The sequence below is a fragment of the Mauremys mutica genome, chromosome 22 (genome assembly GCF_020497125.1).
Source record: "Mauremys mutica isolate MM-2020 ecotype Southern chromosome 22, ASM2049712v1, whole genome shotgun sequence".
Lineage (NCBI taxonomy): Eukaryota > Metazoa > Chordata > Testudines > Geoemydidae > Mauremys > Mauremys mutica.
The window spans coordinates 6,595,822-6,623,174 of NC_059093.1; the positions used below are offsets into that span (position 1 = coordinate 6,595,822).

The window sequence follows — 27,353 nt, forward strand, 5'->3', positions numbered from 1 at the left end:
ACAACTCTTCCCTGCTCTCTCCCTCCCCTCTGGCCACAAAGGGCCTCCCTCTGTTCCATTTTTGATCCTGTTAGCAAAATCAGTACAATTAAAAGATGCCCTCCATTTGGAACCTTCACACAACAGATATTTAGAAACAACGAGAAACTGATGTGGTTGCAACTTTTGTCTGAGGCATTCAGCCCAGAAAGCTACCCACCAAAATCTCACCTCTTTAAAGCTATTTTTAATCTTTAGAAGGCAATTCAGGCCTCTGGCAGGAAAGTCCAGTGTGCCACAGACAGTTGTGACTAAAGGTGCCTGTTTGTGAGTGTCTTACTCCGTGCCCAGTGCAAATTTTGGTGTGTAATGTGCCATGGGATCAACTGAAAGTGAAAATCTCTATGGGCTCCACAGCAAGGAACTAAGACTCCTGTTAAGGCCTGTAGGGAATTAGGGAAAATCTACATGGTAATACATTTTAATTGTTTCCTGCAGTCAAGCAACTTCCTCCAGAAAGCCGTGCACTGACAGCTATTGCCACTTTATATTATATGTGAAAGAGAAAGAACGACTCAAGCTTTACCCATATAACAAATAAAATCAATATTTATCATTGTGCATTGCAGGGCATTTCCTGGGAATGAAGGCTGTGGATAAAACACACCTAGGCTAGAGAAGATGGGAGTTCAATTCCTGGCTTGAAAACTGACTTTCTGAAGAGTCATTTCCCTTCCCTGTGCTTTAGGTTTCTCCATCTATAAAGCAGGGATAATAATACCTAGCTTTTACATAATAATTTTCATGAGTAGATGTCGAAGAGCTTCACAAAGGAGGCCAGTATAATTATCCCCACGTTAAAGATGGGAAAACTGAGGCACAGAGAGGTGAAATGATTTGCCCAAGGTCACCCACAGGCCAGTGGCACATCCATGAATAGAACATAGGTAATCTGAGTCCCACTCTAGTGTACTAGCTACTAGGCCATACCACACAGCTATTGTGATGTGCTTAGGTTATATGGTAATAGAAGTCATACAGGTATGTAGGCAGGAGAGGAATAGGAAATGGAAAAATGATAAATCTGTGGAGGCTTATCTTTTCCTTATCTATTGCTGTCCCTTTAAAACAGGAGTTTAAATTGAAAACACTGACCTTTTAAGTGGCACAAGAGGACACTAGTATAAAACAAGGAGTTATTGGTGAGTGGCAAAAGAAATCCACAAATACAAAGCCATGCATAAAATGCAGGTTTAGGCTCCTGTCCTGCAAAGGCTTGGGAACACACTTCACTTCACATACCTGACAAAGCCCACTGATGTCTATGAGACCACTTGTGTGTGAGGTTTAGCAAGTGAATAGATCTTTGCATGATTGGGACCATAGATTTCTTCATATCTATACATTATTTTAAATTGTTTCTAGCAATGGAAATGCAATTTGGATGCTAACCTGTTTTTACCTTAGTCTTTCCTTTCTTGCTGTCTGGCAATGGCAATGCATGTCTTAGAGATGGCAATAAGTCCCAAACAGAGGAAGAGAATCAGCTTCTTTCTCCATATGCCATTAGCTAATTATTAGCCAAACTCCTAAACAACAAAGGGCTCACGTTTGAGAAAGTGCCTTCTTCTAAACCCTTTAAAAATAATCTCTAGAGCTCTTCTTTATTATTTATAAAAGTGTTTCAGAAAAATATCAATTATTGTAAGTAATATAAAAATATACATATTGATTGAGGTAAATAATATTATTTTTAATGATAAATGCAGAGTAATACAATTTTCAAAGACATATAATGACTAAGTTGAGGGTTACACAGGGAAAATAGCTAGTCTGTTTCAATTCTGCATTAGCAGTTATAGAGAATAACACTAATGATTAATTATTTAATCTGGTATTGCTTCTCTTGATTATGTATATTCCCCACAGATACTAAAATTAATGGGTATTACATAGATAAACATGACTGATGAAAGTACTGAATTAATCAAACGTACTTCAGAAAGGAAGCCTCATGGGTGTTGAAAACAGATACATTGACAGTAGTCTTGAATGTTTGCAGTGTTGTAGCTACTTTGGTCCCAGGATATGAGAGAGACAAGGTAGATGAGATAATATCTTTTAATGTATTAACTCCTGTTGATGGAAGAGACAAGTTAAGGAGCTGCACAAAGCTCTCCTCAGGCCTGGAAAAAATAACCAGACTGTCACGGCCTTGGAAGAAAGCAAGTTGTATTCAGCATAATGGAACACACCTGTTCAGTTGTTAAGCCCTTAACAGACAGTTGAGTTCTAGTTCTATATACACCTGAAGCAGAAAATTGTAGCATAGAAGGGATTGCAGCTTGTAAGAGTAGGTGGTGACAGTTGGTATGTGTGAGGGTGGCTTTTGAGTATATGGTTTACTAAGACAACAAACACATGTTTTTGTTGAACATATTTTGAATTGTTTATTGTAGTTAAAGTATATCTGAGAGTTTTAAAGTAGCTGGAATTTTATCAGTTTTTAATCTGACAGGGTCCCTTTTAAAAGTAATATTTACTCCTTTATGGCATGGAAAAGGCCTATATTATGACACTATATCCACTACATAGTGGACTAAGGGTTAATGCACTGATATAACTCCCTAATATATGTTGCTCACTCTTGACTCTAGCACACCAAAAATAATTGTTGGGTGGGAGCACTGCCTTGCCTTCTATTTCTCTAATCTCTGAATGTTCTTCTACTGTGCTTAATGCTTCAGTGATGAGTAATGTGAATAGCATCTGTAACTAGGTAATCTCTCTGTAAACAGGAGCAACCTATTAGGCAAGACTAGATTATCTTAATAATAACTTTCCTGTACTCTACACTTGTTTATAAGCTTGTTGTGCCTACAACTGGTACTTGTTAAAGTAATGCTCATTCTTGGAGTGATAGTCTTTCTATTGGGTTGCTCTAAATAAACTGAGAACACTAGTCTAGCTAAAATCCTTCATTATTAATTCATAAACTAATTATAGTGGTGACAACTTTTGACTCTTATGAGGTTTGATATTTGATGGCTGTTTTTTAAATCCAGTTCCTGGAATTGTAACTGAGACTTTTTTTTTTAAATGCATTTAGCTGGCATGGTTGCAGAGAAGCTTGAAAAGTCATTTGAGTGCACTCTAAAAGTCTTCAAAAATCAAACCCATCTTAAAATCTCAATCTTTAAAGCAAAATGGTGGCTTGGGGGGAGGATCTGATTGATGAAGTCTGAACATGGGGGCTAGCAATAGTGTAACTGACAAGTCTTCCTTAGACTAATAAGGATGAAGAGGACAGTTGTACTGTTGCTTAATCTTTGAGTCTTGTGTGACAAAACACTTCAGTGTGACTTCCTGGTCTCTCTAGGATGTCTAAGGTCTTTTTGGCTTTGCTGGTCTAGGCCTCTCACCATTTGCCCATTGTGAAACTTAATTAGTACCTTTAAGGCTAGTTTAGAGTTTCTTCAGCATAGTTCTTTCTCTCTCTGCAGTGATGGTCTAACAGCTCGTACATCCTACTGCACCTCAGATTAAAAAAGAAAATGAAAGATGAAATTGCTGCCACAGTCTTTTTCATCACAAGGCTGGTGAAGAAGCAAGACAAACTGAGCAAGCACAAAACTGAGAAATTTGCAGCTAAGCTGACAACAATACTGTTTGAAAAATATAAGAACCACTGGTACCTAGACAATCCATCTAGGGGACAAGGCTTCAGGTAACAGACCTGGCCCCATGCTTTGGTGCTATGATAAAAGGGGGACCAGCATCTAGCAAGCTGGAATAGACAGAATGTAAGGCTCTCGGAACGTCCATGTAAAGATATAGGAACTACTCAAGGAATAATAATACAGGATACAGTAAAGCAAATGAGGCAAATGCTGAAAAAGCAATGAACTGAAGATGGTTTATTAAGAACTTTTTCTTCCTGTCAAGCTTGATAGGAGGAATGAAGGGCCAAGGAATAGAGCAGATGTGGTAATGCAGCCTGGCTGCACACTTAAGGAAGCTAATGATTTCTTGATAAGAATGCATGCATAATTCAGGGCTTGTTCTCACTGCAGAGTTAACTCTAGTTAATCTCAACTTGAGTGAAAGTGGCTACACTGCAAAATAACAAATGAGCAACAATGGTTGTGTTGGCAACTGATTTGTGCTAACACAGGCTATATCCTGAATAGCACTTAGGGCCCAGATAATCTGAATTTAAAATACCACCAGATTTGAGCTAAGGGTTTTGATGTGTGAATAGGATTTGAATTAACTGCAGTAAACACAAGCCCCATGGCATAATACTCTCCCTTATCTACTCTCTTTAGGTGTATACGGATCAACAAACATCAGACAAGAGATCCTGTACTGGAACAAGCTTGTTATGAGAGTAATGTGGATTTTGATAACCTTGGCTTGCCAAGAGAGATCACCATATGGGTTGATCCATTTGATGTGTGCTGCAGGTGAGGCCTGAACTCAGGTGACTGTTAATCCTTACTCTCTTCATTGTCCACAGCTACACTGCATACAATGCATTCCAGAGGCCAGATGTGGACATGGTTCTAAAAATGTATTTGCGAAGGAGCATATGATTAGGAGTGGTGGATTTTCTTACAATCCTATAACTCGGGGGTAGGCAATATATGGCATGCATGCCAAAGGCAGCACGCGAGCTGATTTTTCAGTGGCACTCACACTGCGTAGGTCCTGGCCACCAGTCTGGGGGGCTCTGCATTTTAATTGAATTTTAAATGAAGCTTCTTAAACATTTTAAAAACCTTATTTACTTTACATACAACAATAGTTTAGTTATTATATTATAGACTTGTAGAAAGAGACGTTCTTAAAATGTATAACTGGCACACAAGTGAATAAATGAAGACTCGGCACACCACTTCTGAAAGGTTGGGGACCCCTGCTATAACTAGTCAAACTTAATTAGAAGCAGCAAAGAATCCTGTGGCACCTTATAGATTAACAGACGTTTTGCAGCATGAGCTTTCGTGGGTGAATGCAAGTTTGCATCCGACAAAGTGGGAATTCACCCATGAAAGCTCATGCTGCAAAATGTCTGTTAATCTATAAGGTGCCACAGGATTCTTAGTCTGGATCTGTAAAAGCAGCAAACACGGCTACCCCTCGGATACTTAATTAGAAGGATGCACTTTGTTCTATTCTAAACTGTCAAGGGACTGGTGCTGGCTCCAAGCTCTCAAACTAAGGGCTTGTCTACACTGGCACTTTTCAGTGGTACAAATTTCTCGCTCAGGGGTGTGGGAAAAAAACACACCCCTGAGCGCTACAAGTTTCAGTGCTGTAGAGCGCCAGTATAGTCAGTGCACCATTGCTGGGAGCTGTGCCCCTCGTGGAGGTGTGGTGTTTGTTTTTCTGCTGCAACTACACAAGCCATGTTTAAAGCACTTTAAGATTGCCAGTGTAGACAAGAGAAGTTTTAGGGCTAAACTCTTCACCAACCCTCCCTGTAGGAGGAGTCCCTTCAGTCTGGAATACAGCAGAACCTCCTGAATTAGTATCTTGCTAATCCCCAAGCATGCAACAGTGGCATCTTGCCACTAATGGGAAAGAAGTAATACCAGTGTACTGAAAGCCTGGGGCTTCACCATAAAGACAGTAGAGAGTAATATCATACCTGTGGGTCTGCAAGTAAATAGCAGTGGGCCTGTACAGTATTAGTGCAAAGCTTTATTATGCAAGAAACTGAGCAAACACGCCCCCCACTTCCCCCCCCCCCCCCCGCTCTAGGTATGGAGAGAAGAATCTGCCTTTCACAGTCGTTCACTTTGAAGGTGCTGAGGAGGACCGAGAACTCTCTCAACGCATCAGCCATGCTGTTGACAAAGCAACCTCAGATTCTCATTCTGGCACCTCCTCAGATGAGGAGGGTTATACCAAGGAAGCTAAAACTATCCCTACTGTCAGCAACCCAAACAGTGTCTATCAGGTAAGATGCTGGTGGTGTATCCTAACCTTATTTCCAGCTGTAAAGGGGGAAACAGCTAGAGTCAGGCCTATAATATGATCTACTGGGGAAGATAGACCAAACTATCCTACTCCAAATTCTTCTGTCAGTACCGCTGTAGGCTGCCTGTTCTGCTCTTGATCCTCTTGTCACCCCAAATCAACAAATGTGCATGAATAAGCAGTGACTTTATCTCTACACTAACTGTAATACCTGAGAAGGAATTTGAGGCCAAGCTCAATACAAATCTTTAATCTATTCCTATTCACCCCTTCTTGTCAACTGTTGAGAATAGGCCATTTTCACCTTAATTGAATTGGCTCATTGGCACTGACCCCCCCCCCACTTGTTAAGGCAACTCATATCTTTTCATGTGCTATAATATATTTTTCTGCTTGTGTATTTCTCTCCCCCTCCCCCCACTCCATGCATCTGATGAAGTGGGTTTTAGCCCACAAAAGCTTATGCCCAAATAAATCTTAGTCTCTAAAGTGCCACAAGGACTCTTTGTTGTTTTTGTTCTTAGTTCAGTGACTACTGCAAGCTGCCTATTCAGCCATGGTCTCGGTATCCTCGCAAGAAGACCTACACAACCAATGGACTTCATCAGGCAAGTCTTTACTATCCCCAGCACAAGGGCTTCAAATGCTACTGGCCAATGGCTGCTTTTTCTGGACCTCGTATGGACCGATATCATTGGGTGAACACCAACCGATAGAGCAGTGCCTGCACCACTCTAACCCTGGCTCTTATGGGTCACTAAAATACTGGACTCTGTGGTAGGAAGCTTGATGCTTCCACAAAACCTGTCCAAACAGAAAAGCACTTAATTCTGCCTTCTCCTGTCTGTTTTATTTCTCTCTCCCTAATTTTATGTACCTGAAATGTAAAGATTTTATTAAACTTTTAATGTATTTTTATATTGCTCTAATAAGAGATACTGAAAACTAGTAATTCTATTTGTAACTTAAAAAGGAAACATGGAGATTAATAAACTTAGTTGTGGTTTTTAAAAATTGCACTTGTGATTTATAACCAGGTGTGTGAAGGGTGAATGCCAAAAGAAAGTCTTCCCTCCTCTACTGAAAGCTCTTTATAAGAGCATCCTAAACTGATGTTTTCCTAGGAGAGAATTGAACAGAAATGTGGTGTTTAGAGATTCAGTGACCACTAGACAAGCATATGTGACCTAAACATGCTTTGTTGTGGTGGGGATTGGGCATGGTCCAAGGGAGAGAATGCAGAAGCCTACCTCTCTCCATCACAGCTACAGACAAAAAAATCCTTTATTTGATCCTGGAATTCTCCTGCGGCTCCAGATGTCTGGGTGGATCTTCTTGGGCTCAAATGTAGCCAAAACAAGTCCCGCTTAATTACATGTTTCTTACTCAGTAGGTGCAGCAAGGATCAACATGGACCTTGACACTCATCTATCATCGTTTTTTTTTTTTCTTTAAAAGAATATATGTAGTCATGCAACTGTTTCTCAAACAAAATTGCTGTTGATTAATAGGCTCCACTTGATCCCTCCACAAAAGGGAGGAGGACTCCATCTTTTGTTGTAAAGTGGGCCGTATTTCTATTTAGAAGTCTTCATAAAGAGCCTGCAGTGTTGCTATATTAATAGCAATCTAACAGAGTGCTTCAGGAAACTATTCAATAAATTAACAATCTCAGACTGGTAGGTAACTTACTTAAAGTAGTGCTGGGATTGCAGGAGCAATGCTTCCCATTCACTTCTGCAGTACACCTCAGAGCCTGGAATGGGCCACTTCAGTTCTGAGCTGTGTTTAGGTTTTTGTTTTCAAAACCTTTTTTGTTTGCATTTTCACAAATGAATGCAACTTATAAATTACAGTTTAGTTTGATGTAGGAACTCTAAAAAGGTATAACAGGTACCTATTTTAATAGGACACTACAATCAAATCACCCAGTTAAGAATATAGAAGGAACTAGATACAGTTATGCCAGATGTTTGACAGTATTAGAGAAAAGACATTCAATGATTCACAACCATTGCAACAGAAATAATCTCATTCAAATCCATATCCAAAATGCTCTTCTGTGTTGCTGATCTCCTGTATGATGCCATCTGCTCCTTTTCCTTCAGATTCTTGTTTGTATCACACTAGTGTAAACTAGGCCTGATGCTGCAAGGAGTTGAGGGCACTTGAGCCCAGAAGTTAAGAGCTTAGATACCTTTTTGAGGATCTAGACTTCAGCTCACACCGAAGTCCATCTAAGTGAGAGGTACTCAGCACCTTTCAGAATTAGAATTTCTATGGGACAGGAAACTGTCTTCCTGTAAATTTAAAGGCTATGGATAAGTGTGACTGTCTTCTCCAATGTTTGTAGTGGTTAGTGCTATAGAGTGTTATTAGGGTGACCAGATCACCCATGTCAAATATCGGGATGCGGGGGGGGGCGGGGCGGGGGCAGAGGGGGAAAAAATGGCGGCAGAGCAAAAAAAAAAAAAATCCCCCACCCCCGATTCCTCCTCCCTCCGCAAGCGCTGGAGGGAGGCCCGGGAGACTCAGGGGAGTGCGGGGCCGGGGTGAGTGTGAGTCCAGCCTGGCCCCGAGCAGGCAGGACTCAGGCGCGGTATGTGGAGGGAGAGTACGGGGTGGCCTGCGGGGCCAGGCAGCGGCTGTTCTCCCCACCTGGGCAGCAGGACTCGGGAGCAGCCGCTGCTGCAGCTCCCACTGCCGCGGGGGGAGGAAGCGGCCGCTGGCTAAGCTCGGCAGCTGCGGCTCTGGCGCCCACGAACCTCCTGGGCCTGCTGCAGGGACCCAGTGCGCATGCTGTGCATACCCAGCCCCTGGCCACTCGTGTCTGGGCTGGCTGCCCAGCTGGTGCAATCCTGCGGGCGGCCTCGGAGTGGGGGCAGCAGGCCCCAGCCCCCCGCATCCCGCTCGGGTCCTGCAGGGGAACGAACGGGACTGGGCTGCCGATGCCTCCGCCACGGGATTGCACCAGCTGGGCAGCCAGCCCAGACGCGACTGGCCAGGGGCTGAGCGCAGTGTGCGCGCTGCTGGGTCCCCGCAGCAGGCCCGGGCTCGGGGGGTTCGGGCCCGGGCACCAAAGCCGCAGCCGCCGAGCGCCACGTGCTTGGCCACTTCCTCCCCCCGCAGCAGTGGGAGCTGCAGCAGCGGCTGCTCCCGAGTCCCCTGCCCAGGTGGGGAGAACAGCGCCACCTACCCCACGGGCCGCACCCCTACTCTCCCTCCAGGTACCGCGCCCGAGTCCTGCCTGCTCGGGGCCAGGCCAGACTCACACTCACCCCGGCCCCGCACTCCCCTGCGTCTCCTGGGCATGGCATGCTTGGAAAGAGGCGGGGATTTGGGGAGGGAGACAATGGGGCAGTGAGGGGGCAGGGATGGGGACGAGGATTTGGGGAAGGATCCAATGGGGGAAGGAGGGGGCGGAGTCGGGGCAGGGGAGGGCGCGAGCCCTTCGGGCTGCGGAGCCTTTGCTTGTTTGTCCAGTGTCCCGACCTCACATTGGTCGGGACGCGGGACAAACAAGCAAATATCAGGACAGTCCCGATAAAATCGGGACGTCTGGTCACCCTAAGTGTTATCAAAACAAGTTTATTAAGCACCAGAACAGATCAGCTGGGAGTTGAGTTCTAAAATACCACCTACATTCCTTTGCTAAGTTGACAGTTAACTGAGATTTCACATGCTTGTGCAATGACAATAACCAAGATATCTTGACTGCTTATTATTGCTAAGGGATATTTCAGAAGAAATAAGGGAGTCGATTAGCCTTAGGCCCTGTCAGTTTTTAAGTTACCATACATGCTTTTAAATCAGATTTAATAATTGAGTTTGAAAAACAATGCACCTGTCTTGGAATAAACCTTTTTTTTGTGTGAGTAAAGTCTGAAGGTGAGTGCAGACACCCACGCTAGAAGAAAGTCACCAATTTTTTTCTTTCCTGTTGTTATTATTATTTAAACACCTCTCTGCCTTTGCTATTTTCCCTTCTAATATTTCGATTTGCTTTACCAAACAGTCTTTCTTCAAACCAAAGAGAAAATCTTCACTAGCTGCATACATTAAAAAATGTTCTTCCTCTATGACTTTCACCAGCTCCTCAGTTAATGTATCCAACTGATCTTCCATTTCCGAAAGGCTGAAGTAAGAGCAGCTTTCCTCTTCTGGGCTGACGAAATAGAAGCAAATGTTTATGACTTAAAATAAGACAGACAGTAGAAATGCCACAGCTAAAGCAACATCTCTGCTTCTGCCATGGAGAGTGGGACTAGGATGAAGACTACCTGGCAGAAGCTTAATCTAGATAAGACAGATAGTGGGGGCAGGATGGCGAGAAGCAAAGGAAAAGATTGACAAGTCACTGTTTGTGACATAGGCTTGAAATTCAGGGCCCAAAACTGCTGCAGCATGTTCACTGCTGAACCATGACGTCAATGGAGTTACACCAGCAGAGAACTTGACCTGCTGTTCTTTATTCACTGAGAATATTTGCATGCCACTTATTAAAACATCTAAAAATCATTCCCACCTTGTTCTCAAACCAAAGCTGTTCTCTTTCCTGCCAGCTGAGGTGTGGGTGAAACACTCTTTCTTCTTTACAGATAGTTTATTCTTCAGCAGGTCCTCAAGATTTGTATGGAGTAAGAGGTTCCTATTCCTCTTCATGCACCAGACCATAGGGATACAAAGGGAGGACGTGTCAGTATTGGTTTTAAAAGCCTTTTATGGACTCTGTCTGCAATTTATCTTCAAAGACATGGCTTTTTACACTGCCCTGGGATATTCTGAATTCCTCCTGGCCCAAAACATTTTCAGATGAAATGTCAGCTTTTGAGGCAGTTTGAATAAGACTTGCTGCAGAAACAACAATTCTCTTTTCCATAACCCTGCTATACCTCTAAGTCTAATGAAACATGAGTCATTCTAGTCAATCCCTGCACATTTGTCCATTCACAATGTAACAGGTGATATTAAGATGCTAAGCAAGCAGATGAATAGAATGACCATTCCTTTAAAAAAAAAATACTGGGCCAGATCCTTAGCTGGTGTAAGTCAGCATAACTCCAGTGATTACAATTGACTAGCTGAGGATTTCATCTACTGCTTGTTTAAAAAAACCCTACAACCATGTCAAAGACATTGTGACAGGCCTTATTTAGTTTCATAGAAAACTGGATAGAAGGAGACCTTTATGTTGTCTCTTCTTTGAGCAAATATCTTTAATGAAAGTCAGCCAACAAAGGTCATTTGACATGGAAAACAAAAGGAAGCTGCTGGGGTTAGAAGCGTCATATGATTTACAGTGTGTTTAATGTTCAACTGCATGACCTGAATGCTAAGATGTCACATTTATTCTTTAAACACTGAATGCAGCAGGGATTTGTCTGCCTTTGGGACACTGTTGCTTGCTTTAGTTCTGAAATTTGTGACAGTAACTTTAAATAAACGCATCATGCAGATTGGACAATTGGTTTAGTTCCACTGCTATTAACCCTAACTCTAAGGATGTCTTAGCAGGCCCAGCAGAGAGCAGGCCTCTGACTATATTGAATATGTACACCAGTTAGGGTGAAATTCATCTCTGTGCAGAGCCAGAATTGTGCACCATTTAAGTAGGGTGACCGGACAGCAAGTATGAAAAATCAGGACAGGAGGTGGGAGGGGGGTAATAGGAGCCTATATAAGAAAAAGACCCAAAAATTGGGACTGTCCCTATAAAGTTGGGACATCTGGTCACCCTACATTTAAGTCCCACCTGAGAGCTTAAATCATGCCTAGAGCTAATGCTGGCCCTCTGCACAAGGCTGATTTTACTGAAGAATGATGTGAGAAATGTGAGTTTAAGATCTGATTTAGAATTCCAGTCTGTGAAGTAGTAAGAAGGTTGGGGACACTGAAACGTACCAGGGTTCATAACCTTTCTACTTACCTCCTCGGACACCTCCATCTCTCTGGCGGATTTTACTTTTGCATCTAAAAGCTGAGAGATGAGATTTAATTTCTCCTCAGAGAATGGTTCTCCCTTCAACAGGATCTCACTTATCTTCACAGAGGATTTATTGTCCTGGAGAACTGCTGACATCCGGAGTCTAAGGGAGAACATTTCACTGAGACAGGCCTTTAGTGCCTAGACATGGAGATAAATTATTTTTAAAAGCCTGAATGCATTTGTCCAAGAAATATTTAAAGCTAACATTCATAAAAGTAATAATTAGCAAGGAGAAGGGAGAGGAAAAGGAGAGTAGATAGACAATGGGTTAGAATAATAACTTTTCAGCTCTGGAAGCCTAGATTCACATCACAAAATAAATTAGTTTATTTGCTTTAAGTTAGTCCTTTGAGAATGTGTGTGCAGATCACAAATGCACCACACAATGTGGGTTAATGTGGCACTCTTAACAGTCTCTCTTCAGGAGACACTCATGATTAGAGTATCAGGTCAGGCATGAGCAGAACCAGCAGAGTTCCCTGTGAGGTATTTGCACTGTGCTGGGATCTGGGCAACGCTGCTAGTCCAACCTTTGCATGAGCACCAAGGATAGCCTTCTGCAGGCAGTCCTTTGGGGAATCACATCTCTGTTTGTGTGCCCGAGGAGATACCAGTTATCCACCAATGTATCTCCAAGATCCAATGGCTGGAAATTAAAGCTAGACAAATTCAGACTGGAAATAAGGCTAAATTTTTAACAGTGAGAGTAATTAACCATTGAAACTATTACCAAGGATTGTGATGGATTCTCCGTCACTGCCAATTTTTAAATCAAAATTGGATCATTTAAAAGAAATATATGTTCTAGCTCAAACAAGAATTATTTTGGGGAAGTCCTCTGGCCTGTATTATTACAGTGGACCCTTTTGGCCTTGGATTCTATGAACCTCCAGTGGCCCAAGCTGAATCCCACACACAGAGATCTAGATAGTGGCTAAATTTTCTGGGCCAGGAGTGGCAATATGCAGGTCTTATTTTGCAATGATACCCCAGCTCAAAACTCTGAATACATTTCCCCAGCCACTTGAGACTTCCATGCACTGGGCAGTAGGTTGCTAGAAATATAGCTGTCCCCAACGCTACCACCCAGTGACGGAAGCATGTTGCAGGTATTTCTGAATCAGTATCGTTTGTACTGAAGGGATGAGTATACATTGCTTTGGAGCTTTCTGCTGCTTTACAATATGGTGCCATGTAGTTTGAAGCAGTGTTCTTTGGATACTTTTCCAGCATTCTGTTAACAGCGTCTCCAGTATGATCCTCATATGTTATTGATACCATGCCACTAATGTTCTCCAGGAAACCCGAAGACTTGTTTGCATTGCAGTCAACAGGTAAGCATCTTATCCCACCTCCCTCCTTACTGCTTATTATTCCAAGCAATGCCATAAGGTGACAAAGAGCCCTGGTTTTAATAAGGTAAATCTTTGCAAAGAGTTAGTGCCCTAATGTAACTGGATATATAGTGTATCATTATACCTGATAAAACAGTCTCTGAAAGGTGGGGCTAGAGTCATGGCTGAGGTCAGCAGCAGTGATGTGAGCCAGACAGTGCACCAGCAGCAGAATGAAGCTGCCCACACAACCCAGATACTCTCTTAAAATGAATAATTTTTTCTCTGAAATCTGAGAAGAAAAAAATATGCAGAGCAGAGACAAGAAGACAGCAATAGAGACGGCTGGGATGCTACTTTCATGGACATTAGACATACTATTTAGAGTCCATTGGGGATAAACATATGCACAACTGCCAGAAAGTGCAACTATTAAAGGGTTTTATTCAGGACGGGCTGGTGTGTACCCTTACACTTTTCTCTCATGAGAAAACACACTTTTAGATTATTTTAGTGGGTGTGAAGACTTCTAGGGAATTTCCTCTTCCCCAACTATACCATGATACAAAATCTCACCTCTTCCCTCAGAATCCCTATATAGAAATAAGTAATAGTTGTGGGTTAGATTTTGCCCTCCTTACTCACAGCACTCCTACTCCACTGAGATCAATTAGGGCTATTCGCAGAGTGAGGTGCTATTCAGTGTGAGTAAGGGTGGCAGAATCTGGATTGAAAAGATTTCTTTCGAAAATTGAAACTGATTGTCGCTAGATATATAGTAATTGTACCAGCCCTCTCAAGCTATGAGTATGACCCATCTATGGCACACAGACCCATGACCACTATCTTAGAGAGCTCGATTAGCTTTACGTCAAACACTAACTGGAACATATCACTGGCAGATGAGAGGTGGTTCTTTCACAGAGACATTTTTTGTTTCTTTGTTAAGCAATCTTTTCCTAGAAGGAATCAAATGTGCCATGATTTGATAAATAGGAAGCGTATTTGCATTTCACTCCTTAATCCAAAAATTTAATATAGCTGACAAAAATATTGAGGATGCTGACAAGGATCTAAGCTGACATACCTGATAAAAGAAAGAGTTTTGGAAGGCATTGCCTGTGGTGTTACTGAGAGGTATGCTGGAGGCAACACACAGGTTAATTTCTGGAGCCTAAAAGGGAAAAATAATTGTTTCCGTAAAAATGTGTATGTACTTCATATCTTCAAAGTCAGATGGATTAGTGGGATATAAATTAATTTAAATGTCAGCTTTGATTTTCAATTGAAGCAGAGCCAACAAATACCGCATGAATATGGAGTGTGTTTAAAATGTCCCCAGCATATCACTGGAGTTCATCTTGCCAATTTTCTAATTAAATAAATCAAAGGGTACTTGAGCCCAGTGCTTCTGGTGGTTAGTGCTCCATGATTATTATTATTTATTTACTGTATTACAGTAGCTTTTAGAAGCCTTAACCAAGATCAGGGCCCCACTGCGCTAGTGTGGTACAAGCACAGATATAAAGGTATGTCTACACTACAAATACTACAGCATCACAGCTGCAGCTACACGACTGTTGTGCTGTCACGTAGATGCTTAGTACAGTGATGGAAGGTTTTTTTTCCATCACTGTAATAAATCCACCCCCTCAAGAGGTTGTAGCTGCATCTGCAGTAGGGCTGATCTAACTATGCTGCATAATGAAATTTTTCACAGCCCTGAGCTAAGTCAACCTAAGTTTTAGGGTGTAGAGCAGGCCTAGGACATTTCCTGTATCAAAGTTTAAAAGCCATATAGACAAAGGAAGTATTATGTCCATTTTATAGTGGAACTGAAGCACAAAGAGATCAAGTGACTTGACCAGGGTCCCACAAAGAGTCTGTGGCAGAACCAGGAATTGAACACAATCTCCTGAGACCCAGCCCAGTACCGCAGCCATATGACCATTCTTCCAAGCTACTGTAGCTGAAATATGGCTTTGACTCCTTTGAATCTCTCACTCACTGAGCAGTCTCTATCCATCCTTCACCTACAATGGATGGGTTTCCTGCAGCCCATTGCTGGGTTTTATTGGTGCTTTTCTACAAATGCATGCTTCCTTCTGAGAATGGAAATATTTTCTTGTAGTATGTTAAACTTACATTGATATGAGGCCTGAGAAACTCAAGAATGGAGATGCCATATTGGTATATTACAAACTCTCTTGCAGAAAGTGTTGGGGGATGAACTGGTATTAGTTCACCTTTATGAGTCATCAAAGCATCCAATATATCCTGAAAAGGACTTCCTGTGTCTGCAGAGAACAACAGTATTTCAACAGACTCACTTATTTTCATTTTACGTTTGTATTTAGCACCAATGTACATTTTCCTTTATCATGAAATATTAAGGGACAAGAAGAATGCGCAGGTGGAGCTTTCTGGGAAAGACTGATTTCACTGCAAACACTTTTAAATGACACACAACCCATTTTTTTGACTATTTATACAACATTTAGTAATAGAAATGACAAAGACAACAACAAAACACCCTACCAAACAAGACAATTCCACTGCATACTCTTCTCTCCCGGTGAGAGGATGAAAGAAAACAGTATGTGACAAATATTAGTCATATCCTTCAATGCATTACTGGAAGGCACTCAGATGCTATGGTGATGAGGATGGTGTAAGAAAGTATATAGAATAGAATACCCAATTGTCTATTATCTATTTATTACTGTCATTTTATTTAATTCTGAGGCTGTTATATTTGCACACTCAGACTCTGCATTATACATCGTGATTGTTTAACCCTAGTCAGTGGAATCTTTCTGTTCCTGTTACAGAGAAATAAAGTAAGTTGTTTACTTGAAAGCATGAGAGTCATTGTTAAAAGGTATATAATAAGAGCACTTTATGCATGTAACCTGTGTCAGAAAGAGAAGATGGCTAGATCTGCAGCAATGCGCTCAGATTTAGTTAAAACATGACCAGACTTACCCCTATATTAGAATAAAGCCCGAGGCTTGTTAAGTGCACAGTTGGTCAGTGAATAATCTACTATACTTCTCCTAATGTTTATAGCATCACAGTTTAATAGGAAATAAAGCGATTCTGATGTATTATGCCTTCCATCCAAGGATCTCAAAGTGCAAAAAGCTTTACAACTAACCAAATTTCATCCCATCCAGTAAAACTGGTAAGTGTTGTTATACAACCAAGGCACAGAGAGGTTAAATGACTTGCCTAAGATCACAGAGTAAATCACTGGCAAAGGCAGGAATTGACCCCAAACTCTCAGATCCCCCTATATTTGCCATTAGTCCATACTTCCACCACAGAATAAACATAAATGACATTAGGACATCTGCCCTGATTGAGACAAGTTAATCCCAATGCATATGAGTAGTAGCGAACTCTAAGCTTACACAGAAAGAGATCTCCCAATGTTATACTGAATTGTGCTAAACATGTACATTAAAAACAGAAGGGAAGGAAATTTACCTTTTTCCTGCAGATGACTTTTCAGAAACCCAACTGCCATCGCATGACCTTGGAGCTGGTCATTCACATCTTTCAGAAGAGTGAGAAGTGGAGAAGATTTCATATATTTGGCTTTATTATCATCTAGACAAATAAATATAAAAATATAACTGTGAAAAATAACTGTCTCTTACAGTGTGTGCATGAGGCAAATAAGAAACTTATATCCTGGAATAAAACAATTTACTGGTGCAATGAAGGTAATATTTTGAGCAACCTGTTTAATTGTTTGCCCAAAACTAAGTGCTGGTTACTAAAGAGATTTTAATATAACTTGAAAAGAGAGTTCTCTTCTCCGCAGTGAATAAAATGGGTAAAATAAATACCTCTTATTTTTCAAAACTCCTGCTTGGAGTGCATAGAAAATACTCCTGGTAATTTTATGAAGCTTTTTATTAAAGGCATTCTGTTTGTCAATGATACATTTTGATTGATGAAAAGAGAAAAGAAATTTGATTTAAAACATCTTAAATATATTACAAATGATTTTCTATAACCTTAATGAAGATGACGACAATTGTGAGATAGATGTTGCAAGACAACACATTAGATTATTATAAGGGAATGGAATTTGTGAGCTCATACTTATCTATTCTGACTCTCATTCTTGGCAATTCTTAGCACTCTATGCAAGCTGATCCCTCCTCTTCTTACCTTGCAAACATTATGTGACAGCTTTCTCATCAATGCTGGAAATAGTCAAGCAATGTTAGCTGAAATATCGCTACAGAAATGGGAACCAATGCTGGTTCAAGAAAGAAGAAGAATGCCCATTTGATTCTTCTTGTATTAATTATTTTAATACAGTCTTGGTATTTTTATAATCACCAATTCTTTCTAAAGTGCTGACAAATCTTAAGGCTTTTTGGGCTGCTTCCACATTTTAACTGAAATCTTCAGTGTGTTCCAAAGAGACTGATGAGTGATAGAGAGTGAAATGAACTAGATGCTGTAGCTGCCATCATTTAGGCCCTGATTCACCAAATTACTTAAGTACATGCTTAAATTTAAGTCTGTGAGCAACCGCATTCCTATGCACGTGCTTCTCTTCTATGGACTTCAATAGGACTTAAGCACATATCAGGTCCTTAATCAGTGATTCATTACTAGTTACTTCAGTATTCATAAAATAGCTATACCTTGTAAATGAATGACACAGCACTGGATCTGATTATATTGAAGATATTACATGGAAGAGCAGATCTTTGAAAAACTAATCATTCAAATCCCAACCTTACAGTTAATGATCTTAGCAGAGATTGTGGCTGATAGACATTAAGAAGAAAATATATTTGTTACAAATCTAAAAAAAAGAAAAAAATCTTTACATTTTAATTTGATCATTCATATTGGGAGACTGGAAAGGAAGTTGAATTATGAGAAAGGGGAATAATAAAATAGAGGAAAGAAACAGTTATTAAATTGCTTTGGAAATTCCACTATGTTTTTCTCTCTAGGTTGGCAGACAGACATATTCCATATTGACTAAATGTTTGCATCCTCAAATGTAGCCAACATTTTGATAGCTTGTATATTTCAGCTTTGTTTGTCAATAAACAGCATTTAGAACTTTTATGTAACTACAAGTCTGGTTACATCACAATTTACAGTTTGAATGCTCACATGAGGGAAAGTAAAAGCTTTGCCATTGATTTCTGTGTTTGCATAAGGTTTCATACTGCCAAGCTGAGGGTAGGGACTCCATTCTGCAGCGGAATGGAATGGAATGGAGACAGATGCACCAAGATTACATATTTCAAGATTTCCTAGGATTGAAACCTTCTAGTTAGGGCAAAAAGCCAGATCCTCAAAAGGTATTTAAGTATCTAACATCCATTGATTCCAAAGATCTTGTATAGTCCAAGTAATCAAATCCATCCTCAGGCCTGAGTAAAGATGCAAGAACTCAAGTACTCGGTCACCATGCTCCTAATCTTGTTCTCTTGCAAAAACTCCCCCTGGAAGTTAAGACAATCTACTGTACATTATGATGAATTCTCACCATATACATTATTCTCCTCAAAAACAACAAGGAGTCCAGTGGCACCTTAAAGACTAACAGATTTATTTGGGCATAAGGTTTTGTGGCTAAAAAATCTCACTTATTATTCTCCTCAGAAATCTGCAGTTTCACCTTCCTTTATCAGTAGAGACTGAAAATATCTAAACTTTAGACCTTATTTTTTCCTTTGAATTTTAACTGACGGAATTTTGATTCTGACTATCTGGCCTATAGCAAGAACATCATTCTGATGAAAACTGACTTTTTGCTTCTGGAAATTTCCAGAAGGATGGGGGATTGCAAAAGAGAGTGTACACACAATGCACTTCAATTTTTGAATAGTCTAATAAAAGATTATCTGAATTTTGTAAACGTCTATACATTATTTTTATGGTTGCAAAGATAGGCTCTGATCCTGGAAACAGTTTACACACATGCTTCATTTTACACATCTGAGTAGAACCTTTGACTCATGGGACTCCTCAAATGTATAAAATTAAGCACATACTTAACTTTCTGCTGCAGGGTTGGCGCTTCAGTTTTTAGCACATGAGAACTTTTTCACTCCAGCAACAGTTTTTGAGTTGGATTAAAATGAAATTATTGACTGTACCTTTACCTGATTGAAGAATTAGTGTCTCAAATGACCTATCACTCCTTTTGTTTTCCTCCAGTGTCTGAACCAGAGACTTCAACAATGGAATCAGTTTTCGATGGATGACTGCCCATGTGCTGTGGGGGACACCAGCAATACCATAAAATCTGGTCCCTTGGTAGTTTTCAAAGCATTGTGATGTCCCAGAGAGAAGAGCCTGAAATAGCACAGATCAGACAAAGACAAACACACTTGTTGTTCATATGTGAGTCATTAATACCACTGCAAATGCAGCCTGTCATTCTTAATATTTCCATGCAAACCTTGTACATGCAAATCAGTTTATAACAGGACTAGGAGGTGTGACCTGTGCTACAAGCGTGCCTAATCACAAATAGTTTGGGGGTTCCTAATGAGTGTATGGCTGGGTGGTAACGGGCTCACAGCTCCCATCTCTTTAAACTGTCCACATTCCTGAAGCTTGTGTAAAGGGTTTTAAGACCAAAAAAAATTTAATTTTATGTGCTTAATGTCCCCAGTTTATGTGGGATGTATTTGCAAGTGCCATATACATGGTCAAACTCTCCCTCTCCAACACTGCAGTATAATAACCTTATTTCATTTAGAGTAATAAGCTGGAGTTCAGCTATAGATATAGGTGACAGACTCATGGGGAGTGAAAAGAAGCCGAGATGTAAGAGGAAGGGGAACTTCAAGAGACCAAACATCATAAGGCATTTTGAAGTAAGGGAAAGAGAAGAGGGGAGGTGTTCAGCCATGACCACCCTGATAACTCCAGTGATCATTTTTTTTAACCAACGTAGCCTAAAATAGACAGACTATGTAAACTGGCCACTCAAAAGAACAGAGAGCCTGATCCAAACCTGCATGAAATCAATTGAAAGACTTCAACTGATGTCAAGAGGGTTTGGATCTGTATCTAAATTTTTCTGGACACAGCCCTTAATTAAAACATTATAGATACCAAGGGTGGGGTTTTCAAAAGCACCTCTGTGATTTAGGAGCACAAGACCCATTAAAAGTCATTGGGATTTGTGTTTCTAAGTCATGCAGGGTATGTCAAGACTGCAATAAAACACCTGCAGCTGGCCCATGTCAACTGACTCAGGCTTGTGAGGCTTGAGCTGCAGGGCTATAAAACTGCAGTGTAAACATCTGGGCTCAGTATGGAGCCCAGACTCTGGGACCATCCCACCTCCTGGGTTCCTAGCAGGTACTGTCACACTTTATGGGAGTACCTTTAGGAGGAGGATGTTCACCTGTTAAAAATGTAGATCCAAACTGACATCTTGCACATCATTCTAACACTGCTGCCAAAATATTACATTTCTTAATTGAATTTTTATTTTATGTACAAGATTCAAAGTCCATGATAAAATAAATTCTTAAATTAAACCAATTCTTGCAATTCTCAAATACAGTGATTTGTTTTTCTGGGTGTCTGATTCCATGCTAAGATTTTATTCTAAGAACATACCAACAACCTGTCGTTGCTGGAAAAATTGGGTAATACATAACATTATCTCAAACCTCCAGGTGAAGTCAGTACCTTTGCCTGCAGAGCCTGGATGTCCAACAAGTCCCTGAGATATTCCAGTCTGCTGTATGCAGACTCCACATTGACCTGTTGTTTCATTATATGTTCCTGAAATTCAGCAACATGATGTAGTATGATCTAGAAAAAATGGTATGAAATATTAGCAAATGAGCAAGCTAGTTGCCTAAATTAAGGATTGCATTTTTCTTATGATTAAAATAGAACTTTATCTATAAAGCTTGTGTGACTGTATCAAGAATAGTGCACTCAGTTCTCGTCATCTCATCACCAAAGCAATTCAGACAAGTGCTGAGAGTTCAGGAAATACTAACAAAAATGATTAAGGGGCCTCAAGGGACTAATTTAAGAGAAAGACTGAAATAAATAAATATGGCAGCTGGATCAAGCAGTGACGCGGGACGTGATAAAAGCCTGCAAGAATTTGAAAGGTGTAAACATCAAGGAGGTTTGTTTTGGATAGAATAATTCAGAGTAACAGGGTAAAATTAAAAGGAAAAGCTTCCAGACAATGAAATCTGATAGGTGCTAGATGAAGGCATGACCACCACAAACACATAAGAACGGCCATACTGGGTCAGACCAAAGGTCCATCTAGCCCAGTATCCTGTCTTCCAACAGTTGCCAATGCCAGGTGCCCCAGAGGGAATGAACAGGGAATCATCAAGTAATCCATTCCCTGTCGCTCACTCCCAGCTTCTTCCAAACAGAGGCTAGGGACACCATCCCTGCCCACCCTGGCAAAGTCACAAGTCAATAAAAAGAGAAAAAGAGTCCTATTTATTTAACTAGTCACTTCACTGGGCTATGGACAGCATTTGAAGCTTCATCTCTTCATACATGTAACATATGACTGGGAAAGCTTTTGAGAATCAGTCCCTAGGGATGATCTTTCATGATCTAACTGGTCTTATCTAGCTCTAATGTCTATGATGCCATGTAACAGATCTCATGTTTTTTTAAACTGCTAACATGAAGAGGTTCTGTACCAGTCAGAAACATAACACTAAACATCGTATTTGGCAATTCCTCTTTCTAACTCCTAATTTCAGTCTGGCCAGTTTGACTCCTAACCAGCACTGTTTCACAATCAAACTGGCTTTTCTATCTCAAAGGAAATATGGCTTTACCATTGCTAACAGCATAGTGCTATATTTTTCTGTACAAGTTTAAAATTGATTATCTGAGTAGCAGCTGTTTAGGATGACTGACTTTTGTTTAATATCATTCTGCTCACTTTCTTCTTCAGCCTAGTCTGTGGATAAAGGAGGAGAAGGCCCTGTATGAGATGGGAGGTTCTTGGGCAGTTAAAACTGGCTTTAAATGTGCTTCAGAGGGAAACCATAGTTTCCTGCAGAATAAGGTTAGTGATATTTAACTCAACCTAACAGTGACCTCACCTTTCTGGGCTTGAATCTGGGTGCTGTCTCTGTGTTAAAGTTCTTGCTCCTTTGCCATGCTTTCTCCTTCATCTGCCTTTGTAATCGGCCTTCCTCGAGCTGCATCTTTTGAATAAATTGAACCATTTTTTCCAGCGCTTTCCTGATCACCAATATAACTCGAACTTCTTGCTCTTTTTCATCTCTCTCAGCTGTAGGTACAGAATGTTAGCAATTACTCTCAGCTTGGAAACTGAGTCCTAATGAGTGGTTATATAAGGGAAGCTACTGAATTTCTGAGATGGATGAAGGGCATGGATTAAATGCCCTAACAGGAATTTTCAGTTTCTGATTCTATTGATTCTGTGGCATGCTGCACAAAAATGATTTATCTGTCAGATCTGTTCACCCGCTATTTCCTCTTTTAACTTTTAGGACACCCATGAGAACTTGCTATAGATTTATTCAGAGCGTCAGTTCTACCAATCATAGTGCAGTTAAAAAACAAAACAAAACACCTCAATGAGGTTGACATACAGAGCCACTGCACAATAGTGTGGGATTTCTGGGGCAACTGGCAGGATTTTGCATGGGATTTTGAGACACTGTTCAGGTCTGCAGTGAGATTTCTCAAGATGAGTGAAAATCACCCCTGTGCAGACCGTCAGAGAATGGTCCTGCTATTTTAGGGAACTTTCCTGGCTTCTGCACTACCCTGGTGGAATTGGATAGTGAAAGGATCTGAGTCCTCGCTCCAATGCCTTTTACCCAGATGCCTGCCTGACCTTGAGGACTCCCTTTTCACTCTCCCATGTGTCAGAATCCTTATATCCCGATGAGGCTGGGCCCAGGATTCTGGGAGACTAAACCCTCAGTCTCGTCATGGTCACTTAGGATAGGGGTGAGGGTGTCCCCACTCCGTGGTGCTCTCTCCACACCGGCCGCTTCCCCAGTATGAAAAGTAAGGGGGGAAATGGGAACGGTTGAAGGAAACAAGGCACGGGGAAAGTGCCAGCAGCCGTCTCAGGGAAGTTCACAGTCTGTTCCTCCCCACCAGGCCCTGGCTGTGCTGCAGTGATACCACGGGTCAGACACTGTCTCTGGTGGTGGCCACATGCCCTCAGGCTCAGGGTGACGGGGACTTTCCCCCCAGCATCGCCCCTCCCCCTTCGGGGCTACGGCCCCCTCCAGTCCGGCCTGCAGGACACCTTGCCTGGTGCCATCTCCCTGCCGGCTGCCCAGGAGCCCCCTCGCGCTCCCCAGTCTGGCTCTGGCGTTACCGGGGGGATGGCCGGCGTCCGCCCCCCAGCAATGGCCCCGCAGCTCCTCGCTGGAGCCCAGCCCCGGCTCACCGTCGGTGTGGCTGGTCTGCGTTGCTCCAGCTCCAGTTCCCCAGCTCCACTCGGCCTGCTCCGGCTCCATCTCCCCTTAGCTCTGCTCTCAGCATCCCTCACATGGAGGGCGGGACCCCCGGCTTCAGACTCCCTCACTGGCCTGCCTGACCTGTCAATCGGGCTAACCTGGAGCTCTGGCCTCTCACCATTGGCCCTGGGGACTGTCAGTCTCAGGATCTTGATTTCTCATTGGCCCTTCTCCTTTCTTTTGGTATTGAGAGAGGGCCAACAAAAAAACCCCACTCACTTTCAGTAAGGGCCCAACATATGCATCACTTCAGTCCCATTTCAGCCCTATTTTGAATGATTAAGTGGGACTTAAGTATTGTACCAGCCTTGCTCTGGCCCTCTGCACAGGGGTGATTTTCACACAGTATGTACAAAAGGGCCTCACTTTCTTCCTGTTAAAGCCTCTGCTTCCTACCTTTAGATATCAAAGATAGTTCAGAGCCCAATAGCCTGCTCAGATCCCTGGCAGTTCTTCTTTGAGCTTCGTGAAGAGAGGATTCCTCAAGGAAGTGACAGGTTTCCTCAATGTCTTTTAATTTATCCTTGTACCTTATCTGTAAGAAGCAGGACAGAAATTATCACTAAAAGAACAGGAGTACTTGTGGCACCTTAGAGACTAACAAATTTATTTCAGCATGAGCTTTCGTGAGCTACAGCTCACTTCTTCGGATGCATAGAAGAAGTGAGCTGTAGCTCACGAAAGCTCATGCTGAAATAAATTTGTTAGTCTCTAAGGTGCCACAAGTACTCCCGTTCTTTTTGCGGATACAGACTAACACGGCTGCTACTCTGAAACCAGAAATTATCATTGATATTATCTGCCGTGACAGGGAAGCCTAAATAACCCAGCTGTTCCAAAAAGTTCTTATAGCGCTATAGATAACAGGAATAACCGTGATGGCCATGGTTAGAAAGAATAAGGCTTTTATCTATACTTTCTTCTCCTCCTAGCCTCCTCCCTTAGTTAACAGAGGATTCACACTCTGTCCTAACATCTGTCATCTCATTTCCCCTCTGTCTTGTCTTCCTTTACCCAGTCCCTTTCTGATTGCATATAGATTGATCCAAAACTCACTGAAGTTATTGGGAGTCTTCCATTGATTTCAGTGAGCCTTAAAACAGATCCATTCTGAGTTTTTACTGGAGATTACTCTGCTACTGTGAGGCAACAGCAACTAAAATAATAGTGACTACAGGAGTGGGCTTGTCTACACTGGGGATTTTTGCACTGGTATAACACAATACTGTAGCTGCACCAGTGAAAATACCAAGTGTAGATAATGTATTGGTGTAAAAAAAGACTTGGACTGACAGTATGCACTAGCACAGCATCAGGGTACCTTGGTGGAAAAATTCAAATGTAGATGAGCCCGTAAAGCACACATGTTGTGTCAAAAAGAGAAGCAACTATATTTCTAAACATCAGCTTGAAATTTTGGCACACAGTGGATTCCCTTAAGCACTTGAGAAAAAAAGTCCAGTGAAGAATTAGTTGAAGACAGTTACAAAGAGGATCCACTGCACCTTCTGTGCCTTTCCTTCCTTTACAGCATCAAGGACATCAAGAAATATAAAGTTTAGCTCTTTAAGAAGCTCTTCTTCCCTTTCTCTTTGGCGGTGCCAGTACATTTGTCTTGAATTTATCTCCTTTTCCAGAATGCTCAGCTGAAAAACAACACCAAAAGCAGCAGCTCAGGTTTTTAGGGTTCTGAAGGAAGCTCAGAAACCTATGTATTGTGTGTGATTCTCTATGCCAGTGAGGAAACCCTTGTTCCACAATTTCTACAAATTCTCCAGCCTGACAGTATAGGCACTTACTTTGCATTAGAGAGAATGAATACTTTGCAATGGGAAGTTGGTGCAGGTTTACACCTTTCACTTTAGAAGTTTATGCTTCAAAGCTGTAATGAAGGTAGCATGAATTTCAGTGGGGAACGTGACAATGTAGATGAGGAAAAAGGGGTGACATAGAGATAAAAAAATAAAGTGTAGAGGAAGGGAAAACAGTGGGATATTGGGAGAATAGGTGGGAGCAACAATTAATTTATTTCTGATCATTTTCAAGTATAAAGTGTAATAAAACATTTAAATTAACTTTTATTGAACTGTGGGAAAATATAAACTGGGAAGCAGACTTTACAGTTTCCTGATCCAGAACTCAATACTACCTGCCACAGAATGGATCCTTAAGATGTCACAGAAGTCTGTCAACCCTGATAATGCGTGTTCAAAAATGAAGATACTAAAACTAGGAGGCCTCCAATACCCTCTTTAGAGAACTATCTACCCTTGCCCCCAAATGCCACGCAATGCCCCCAAATCACATAAAACCACCCCAAACCCACTCTCAGAAATGTTTGGTAACCAAATCCCTTGTAAGTAGGTAACAAACTTCTAAAAAAAACTTACATTCCAGTTATGGCTGGATTTCCTCCTATACTAATTCCAATTCCAACACCACCCTGTTCTGGGAGCTCACTCATGTACATACAGTACAGTACAATAAAAATATTTGTTATATACTCTGGTAGTGACAAACTCACACATCCACTAATAGAAATAGCTGTGGTCTGTTTAGTTAGGATACTGAAGCAAGCAGAATTGTCTTCCCATAGTTTGAAAGCATAAGCAGGGAATTTCTAATCATTGTCAAATCTGGAAGAAATTCTGATTTGTTGGGGCTCTAATTACCAGATCTGGGTCTGCTGCTCCTCTTGGTAAAGCTCCTAGGGACTGAACAATAGGAATTACAATGTTTGTCCAAGGATCAGTTTGAGCACCTATAACTGGGCCAGTTTCACCTGTAACAGGATCTATGGTTCTGGCACCAACTGTGATAGGGACAAGACCTGCAGAAAGGCAAAATAAATAAATATTGTTTTTAGAATTCAGAGGATGAGGAGAGTGAGCCATTTAATTTTTGTGCATCCAGTTCAGTGATTGACATTTATTAAACCATAAAAGGAAGTGACTATGATCTTAAATAGCCCATTGATAAAACAAACCTCTGAGCTAGCCCTGCAGTACTGAGCTGCCATGTACACGGCTGAGTTCAGGTCCGAAGCAAATATCTCTTGTTCCTGAACTGACATGAATTGAGAGCACTGTGGGGGGCAGTGCCCCCAACTCTTGGGGCTGTATCTCTAGTTATCTTTTCTGGCCACTGCAGTGGCCTAACTCTCTTTCACCATTAAGTTGAAGCTGACTGTTGGGTACAGGTCCACACCAATCAGAATTTCACATTCAAATTTGTATGAATGTATTAACTTTTTCTTTGTCACTACACATTACTGATTCTGAAAGTAACACAGATATTGGTGTCAGTCCTGCCACTGCCTCACTATGGCTTTATGCTGTGTGATCCAGTTTCTTCCTCCACCTTTTCCATCTGCATCTTCCATGGTTCCTGCTAGTGGGGTGGGATGCCCAGTGTTCCAATCACATTCTACTCCTAGGATGGGCACCATCAAATCTGACCCACCAGGATCTGGGATTTTCATTCCAAACACTGCAGGAATCCACATCTCTGTACCAGGATATTTGATAATCCCTAATACATTTGAAAAAGAAGAGAGGAAGATATCAA

General features: G+C 41.5%; 2 protein-coding genes across 3 annotated transcripts in view; one reads left to right on the forward strand and one right to left on the reverse strand.

The window, feature by feature from the left end:
- Positions 1 to 2,282: 2,282 nt before the first annotated feature.
- BTG4 (BTG anti-proliferation factor 4) lies at positions 2,283 to 6,863 on the forward strand. Of its 2 annotated transcripts, none has more exons than XM_044997376.1 (5): positions 2,283 to 2,349; positions 3,483 to 3,706; positions 4,308 to 4,445; positions 5,746 to 5,944; positions 6,489 to 6,863. In XM_044997376.1, exons 2-5 carry the CDS (start codon positions 3,534 to 3,536, stop codon positions 6,678 to 6,680), a joined length of 702 nt encoding a protein of 233 aa, XP_044853311.1. In that variant the 5' UTR covers positions 2,283 to 2,349; positions 3,483 to 3,533; the 3' UTR covers positions 6,681 to 6,863. The 2 variants fall into 2 exon arrangements, with proteins under 2 accessions (XP_044853311.1, XP_044853312.1); XM_044997377.1 differs by having other exon boundaries at positions 2,313 to 2,332.
- Positions 6,864 to 9,455: 2,592 nt separating this feature from the next.
- The window catches only part of LOC123354608, a 35,623-nt gene continuing 17,725 nt past the window's right edge, over positions 9,456 to 27,353 (reverse strand). Inside the window, exons 17-30 of the mRNA XM_044996725.1 lie at positions 27,147 to 27,317; positions 26,459 to 26,616; positions 25,292 to 25,432; positions 24,183 to 24,321; positions 22,386 to 22,576; positions 20,980 to 21,105; positions 19,434 to 19,626; positions 16,774 to 16,896; positions 15,430 to 15,581; positions 14,372 to 14,458; positions 13,430 to 13,576; positions 11,891 to 12,088; positions 10,490 to 10,620; positions 9,456 to 10,129 (exon numbers count right to left, since the gene is read on the reverse strand). Coding sequence (XP_044852660.1) covers positions 9,883 to 10,129; positions 10,490 to 10,620; positions 11,891 to 12,088; positions 13,430 to 13,576; positions 14,372 to 14,458; positions 15,430 to 15,581; positions 16,774 to 16,896; positions 19,434 to 19,626; positions 20,980 to 21,105; positions 22,386 to 22,576; positions 24,183 to 24,321; positions 25,292 to 25,432; positions 26,459 to 26,616; positions 27,147 to 27,317 — 2,204 coding nt within the window. The 3' untranslated portion in view covers positions 9,456 to 9,882. The remainder of the gene's footprint in view (positions 10,130 to 10,489; positions 10,621 to 11,890; positions 12,089 to 13,429; positions 13,577 to 14,371; positions 14,459 to 15,429; positions 15,582 to 16,773; positions 16,897 to 19,433; positions 19,627 to 20,979; positions 21,106 to 22,385; positions 22,577 to 24,182; positions 24,322 to 25,291; positions 25,433 to 26,458; positions 26,617 to 27,146; positions 27,318 to 27,353) is intronic.

Coding starts and splice junctions, on each gene's coding strand:
- BTG4 (XM_044997376.1), top strand. CDS start 3,534: ATGAAAGATGAAATTGCTGCCACAGTCTTTTTCATCACAAGGCTGGTG. Junction 4,446..5,745: donor CCATTTGATGTGTGCTGCAG/GTGAGGCCTGAA, acceptor CCCCCGCTCTAG/GTATGGAGAGAAGAATCTGC. Junction 5,945..6,488: donor ACCCAAACAGTGTCTATCAG/GTAAGATGCTGG, acceptor TTTTGTTCTTAG/TTCAGTGACTACTGCAAGCT.